Below are 6,282 nucleotides of genomic sequence, written 5' to 3'. Positions count from 1 at the left end.
TCAGCAGGGGGGGGGGGGGGGAGTGTTTTAACTTTTATTTTGTTCGGAGTCAACATTTATTGAGATAATTTCATCGAGACTTACATAATACATTTTAATGTTTTGATTTGAGATGTACATTGCCGATGAAATAGCAACGCAAAATGGTGATTAGGCGACTTTTTTCCGAGCTGCATACATACGTCTCGCGTGGACGGACCATTTATAATGGTACCGATAAATGAATAGTCTGAGTATCTTCCGTTTTTCAATGGAGCCCTCTCCGTAATCAACGTGTGATACATTTATGTGATCAAGCAAATGCTTAAGCGTAAAGCTGTAAAGTTGTGACGTCATTTCGATTAGAAACGTGGATTAAGCTGTTGATTGGTTAATTTGACTGCTATGTTTTTGTAATACTACAGCGGGTTATACCCGCTAAATGGTCAGAATCTTGAGACCAAGACGCAGTCTTGTTTTGCATAATTAATCGCCGAATCTGCTCGCATATCATAGACCCTTGCTGTGCAAGGGGGTATCCCATAGACTAGTAACTGGGGTGCTAGAACTCCTTTGATTAGGTGTCGTCCAACGGGTCACAGAAGACTCGATATCATAGGCGCCCGCTGAATGGTCAGAATCTCGAGTTCAAGACACAGTCAAGTTACATAAATCGCCGAATCTGCTTGCATATCATAGACCCTTGCAAGGGAATATTCCACAGACTAATAATGAGGCGAGCTAGGCCTTTTTTTTATCCAATGAGTGCCCTCCCCCTCTTTTTTGTTTAACAAGTGACCTTGTTTTGAGGGGTTATTTTAAGTGTCATTTGGGGGTTAAAAAAGTGCCCTTTTTTGTACCAGTGGCCGTTACGAGTGACGGTTTAATCCACGCTATAGCGTGCAAATTTACGTGGAAACTAATTTAATCATTATTTGTTTTCCCAAAAACAAATCTCTACAACTAGCATTGTTCTAAACTATTTCCAGCGCAGTTCTATGGGGGGCCTAGTCCAACAAATCTCCACTTTTTTGTTGTTATATTTTTAACGAATGGGTGTTCTTCTAGCTTAGTGTTTCTCCCCCACTCCTCCCTTTATTCTCTCACTGCCCCAAATTATTAACACTATCGGCTAACCTGTTTAATCACCTAAAAACTTTACTCTAGAGGCGCGTTTTCTGAAAGTTAAAAGTCTAGTCATCGCTCTAATATTTTTCTTATCATAATAACAGTTCTTAAATCTTACAGTCTTAAAAGCATTAAGACTTGTTTTTGAAGTTTATAGATGATCACAATTAAAGTTGTTCCTTTGAATGGAGAAATAAACATTTGCATTAAGTGTTCGGCTTTAGTTGAGGCCACATGTACTGTATATGCGATAAATACAACGAGAAAATGCCAGCAATAATTTACCTTGAACTGTCAAAGTACTAATATATGTTGTTTTGCACACAAAGTTTGACCTCGCAGTGAGGTTACCGTGATTGTTGGTATCGGGGTTTTTTTTTGTGCGACTATACAAATTACAGAAACAAACAACTTGCTGTATAAAAAGAGGACCATGAATGCCGCTGTGCTGTTTGGTGTTCAATGAGACAGCTATGAGGGCCGACTTTTGTACTACATGTACCACGAAGAGACAACATCTGACGACTGACGCGAAATCAGCAATGGCCATCCCACAAACTTGTCTCCGACGGTGGCATTGGGTGATCACGCTGGCAACATTCACGCTGTATTTCCTCGTTCTTGGACCGATGTTCAATTTCAGCATATTGTATTTAAGTCTTCAGGGCGAATTCAAGTCCGCTGCGGCAATAACAGGTACAAATCCAATTTTGTTTTCTTTTAACATCCAAGCAGCAAGGCACACAAACTTTAAATCCCTCTCTCTCTTTAATAGCGTTTTGTTCGGACGAAATGACCCATCAGGCTTGATGATAAAGTATTTTGGTTCGGTCTTAGTATTGAAAAAGGTGTCAAACAAATTTGATTTTGTGTTAGCCTCTGGAATTCTCTTAGACCCCCTTTACACAGGGTTCAGACATCGCCATGGTTGCCATGGTCGCCGTAAATGTTTGAAAATTTGGATGGATGCACAATGGTCGGCCAATGGTCGCCACGTAATAGATCCGTTCTGTTGCAGACTTTACCGTCAATCTGGGCGATATGCTTCTGCCTCCCTTGTGCCTCCTTTGGCCGACCAATAGCGTGCATTGAACGATGACTGTGGTGGCCGATGTGCCTCCATTTCGGCGTTGGTTGCCGTAGGTTGCACAGGGGAAGCACAGGGGAGGCAGGCAAGTGGCTAATAAGTGGACGCACAAGTCGCTCGTAGCTCGACATGAAAATGCCCGAAAATTGCAGTTTTGGTGGTTCAATGGAGGCAAAAAGATCGCTGGAGCAGTTACATAGAAACAGGATTTTGTGGGTTTAGGCGACCATTGAGCGTCTTGACCATTTTGGTCGTTCATAGCTGGTACAAAGGTCGCAGCCCTGTGTAAAGGGGTCCTTATACTGACATATAATTGATATATGCGTAAATTTTCCATGGAGCTGAATTGAAGAAGAAAAATGTCAAGTATTTTAGTGACCAAAATGGCATCTAATTTGAGACAACGATGTTTCTTGGAGTCGTATGATAATGTATGTTCTTTAATTATGCAAATTCTTTGTATACATTTTGTGTGCAACATAATTGCCATTGACAGGTTGGTTGGGGTCTTTATCGGCCGCCTTAGCCCGACTCTTCAGTCCCGTCACCGTTCTGCTCGAGCAGAGGCTAAGCAAGAGGGCAGTCACGCTGATTGGGCTCGTGTTGTACTGCACAGGACTGTTGACGACGTCATTCGTACCGGCCCTAGGCTACGCCTTCATAACGTACGGAGTCCTATCGGGTGTTGGCGCCAATCTCACGCTTCATTCATCGCTTCAACTGTTGCTGGAATGGTTTGCGAAAGGCAACTTCGCCCGTGCGAGTGCAATCGCTTTGTTGGGATCCACGGGCGGTATGTGGATGGAATTGAACATTTTTTATATATATTTTGACAAATCCGCTTGTGTACAATCAAATTTGACTTTAGTATTCGATTTAAATATCCACTGATTATAAAAAAAAAAAAAAAAAATGAAGAAGAAGATGCCACTGTTTTTTTTTTTGGGGGGGGGGGACATTATCAAACAAAACCGGGTATGGATTTTCAAATATTACAAATCATTGGGAGAAGGTACATCTTTTTTTAAGAGTGAATTTTATTTGGTTTCTTCCAACGTGCAGGTTTGCTCGCCTTCAGCCCATTACTGACAGTACTTATAACTAACTATGGGTGGCGCAATGCACTGAGAGTTCTCAGCGGAGGGATATTCGTGGTGGGCATCGCCGACGGATTGCTTCTGACCGATCCCCCGACTACAGAGGACATCTTCCCGCGGCAAAATAGATCCGAGGACACGGAACAGAATGAACACGATATGCAAAACGTACGGAAACGGGAACGGGCCGACGAGAGTTGTGAACAGGAGAACGAGGGAAAGGAAAGGACTGAGCTGCTAGATGACGCCATCGTGTCAAGCCACGAGGGTTCAAATACCAAGCCCGATTGGTGTGAAGTGTGGAGAATGATGCAAAGTCTGGAGTTATGGTTGTGGTCTGTTGCCAATTTCCTCACGTTCTTGGGATGGACATTTTTCGACATCAATTTTGTAAGTAGCATATTTACAGCCATTTAAAAAAATCTTTGTGCATCCTCAACTGAAGAAATCACACGGGATTGTTCCATTTTCCACCAAAATTGTGCAATAACTTTCCGTGGTACTTATTTACTGTTTACTAAAGTGCGCATGACAAAATGAATTCTTTAGAGAAAACAACATATGCAAACTTGTGACAAATGCATTTGGATTTAACAATCTTCGCCCCTCCTGATGCAGGCCAGTTACATGGACGGCCTAAATCTCCATAGCAACCAGATCTCCTACGTCATTATGGGCTTCGCCGGTGGGGAAATTGGCGGGAAATTGCTCATTGCGTTGCTAGGAGGTCGTCTGCCGTTCAAGTATCTGTATGTCGTAGTATCCTCGTGTCTTCTTGCAGCCGTTCCTCTGGGATTGATGACCATTGTCAAAACGTTCGCTGCAATAATGCCGATTGCAGTAGGTGAGTGTTTTAAGTGTTCAATCTCCGTTTTACCTTATTTTTTTCTGTAAATACCTGGCTTGAAGGAAAAGCATTGTGATAAGAGCTTTATATGTATTCATTAAAAGGCTCAGGAATCCCTGACGTAATCGTTGCTGAAGGATTGAAAGTTAAGAATCAAATAACATGACTTCCCAATCAAAATGGCAAAATCACTTGCGAGGACCTCTGTGTAATACTTTTCTTGTTGCTATATCTTCGGATATAATTTTTTCCCAATTGCACTATGGAAATCACTACCGTGGACCATTTCTGACAACATTTCTTACCGAGGACATCTGATTTATTCTTATTGCTCTCTAAGGTCCACGGTCTTCCTACACCCAAACACTGGTATAAAAAAACGAAGGGTTTTATTTAAAGACTAAAACACAACATCTGTTTCAGCATCTGGTTTTCTGCGATCGGGAGCGTATGGAGTACTGTATGCCGCGGGCGCAGAATTGTTCTTGGAGAAGTATGGACCCAGTACCGTCATGGTTCTAACTTTGGTCCCACCGGGGTTCGGGATCCTAGTCAGTGCTCCTTTATCAGGTACAGTACTGTAACATTGGGATTTTCGAAACCTCGTTCTCCTGTATGGCTTCGGCTCCATCTCAAGCTGCAGAAATATTCGAGCAAGCTACAATTTCTAAATCAAATGGGCACGAACTAAACTTAGGCAGTTTGACATGACCAGGCTCAGGCTCGAGTCGCAAAATTGTAATAACAATAACAGTAATTTTTGGCACTTTTATTTCACTCTTTTAAGCCTTCCTTGTTTTAACTGAACCAGTTGTTTCTTAATCATAATTTGAACTTGGTCTCGAGTCCATATGCCTGAGTCCGAGATTGAATTTGAGCCCACGTGTTACGGAATCTGACGCAGATAAACAGGGCTCGGTTTTTGACCGGTGTTTTTGACTCTGACTGAAGATCATGAGCTCGAGTTCAAGCCCGACATGAACCACTGATGTTCTTCTCGATTTGTGTTAGTAACACGTCTATTCGTATTTTTGTTCTCTTGCTTTGTTGTCAGGTTCACTGTTTGATGTCACTGGGAGCTATTTCGCCAGTCTTCTCGTCATCGCCGCCATCTTTGTTTGCGCTTCGGCGGCATTTCTGTTCATTCCAGTGCGGAGAAAGATTCGGTCAGGTGGTTCATGTTACTCATCCGCATCACGTGATCAGCAACATGAGTTACAATATCCTGAGGGTCAATGCAATCAGGTGACAATGTAAGCTGAACATTAGTGTGTCAGAAAACTAAATTCAAAGGCAAGGAAGCGAAGCCACTGCACAGGATTTGTTTTCCCAAAATATTTTATTCAATCTTTCACAATTATTAGTCGTCATATAAGTAGCTCTGCTTATTTAATTTTACGTTGAGATGGATATAAATAAAACCTGTTTGCATTCCATGTCAATTTCATGAACAGCGCCCCCTAGAATATCGTGATGCCTGCCCCCCCCCCCTCCCATTTCCACGGCGGGCAATTTCATGATTTTGCGGTCTGGTCATCCCCCATTTCCACCGCTCGTTGACACGGATTAACGCCACTGATTTTGGGCACACATCCATTATTTTAGTTTGTCTCGATCGTTTTATCGCCATGAATATTCGTGAATAGAATGGACGGTACAGTGCATCACCACGTGATGCACTCTCGTCCAATCAGGTGATTGGACGAGAAAGTAATAAAATGAACAATAAGATGAAAGTAATTACTATCTGCTCGAAGCGAGACTGTGACCAAATGATTTCGGCTGATGTCCCCCCCCCCCAAAAAAAGGTATTTCCATTCTTCGATCGCATTTTATATGGTTTCTATTATGTTACACCGAAGTAAATCCTTGTCATTGAGCGGGTCGCGCGGCATTCATTAAAGCTATAGTCCATCATTTGTAATTAGTGCATTTTGTTCGTTTGAAGCAACAGTATTGTTCAAAATCTAATGAAGGATACTTAACAACTAACCTGATGAAGTTTCAGCTAAGCTTCAGCTGTACATTCCGAGAAAAGCAGCATTCTAAGATCTCAATTTCAAATCAAAAGTTACTGAATCATGTTTTGAATTGTTTTGAATTGCAGCTATACGCGGCGTCGCGCACTGATCCGACGAATTATA

At 42.2% G+C, this 6,282-nt stretch overlaps 1 protein-coding gene across 1 annotated transcript; it reads left to right on the top strand.

The window, feature by feature from the left end:
• Positions 1-1,541: 1,541 nt before the first annotated feature.
• LOC119731311 (monocarboxylate transporter 13-like) lies at positions 1,542-5,512 on the top strand. The gene is made up of 6 exons (XM_038204458.1): positions 1,542-1,803; positions 2,691-2,987; positions 3,257-3,681; positions 3,910-4,135; positions 4,562-4,708; positions 5,193-5,512. The coding sequence occupies exons 1-6, from the start codon at positions 1,545-1,547 to the stop codon at positions 5,393-5,395; spliced, it is 1,557 nt and encodes a 518-aa protein (XP_038060386.1). The 5' UTR covers positions 1,542-1,544; the 3' UTR covers positions 5,396-5,512.
• The last annotated feature ends 770 nt before the right edge of the window (positions 5,513-6,282 follow it).

The sequence above is a fragment of the Patiria miniata genome, unplaced genomic scaffold (genome assembly GCF_015706575.1).
Source record: "Patiria miniata isolate m_02_andy unplaced genomic scaffold, ASM1570657v1 HiC_scaffold_23, whole genome shotgun sequence".
NCBI classification, from domain to species: domain Eukaryota; kingdom Metazoa; phylum Echinodermata; class Asteroidea; order Valvatida; family Asterinidae; genus Patiria; species Patiria miniata.
This window is presented reverse-complemented; position numbering and strand designations above follow the sequence as displayed.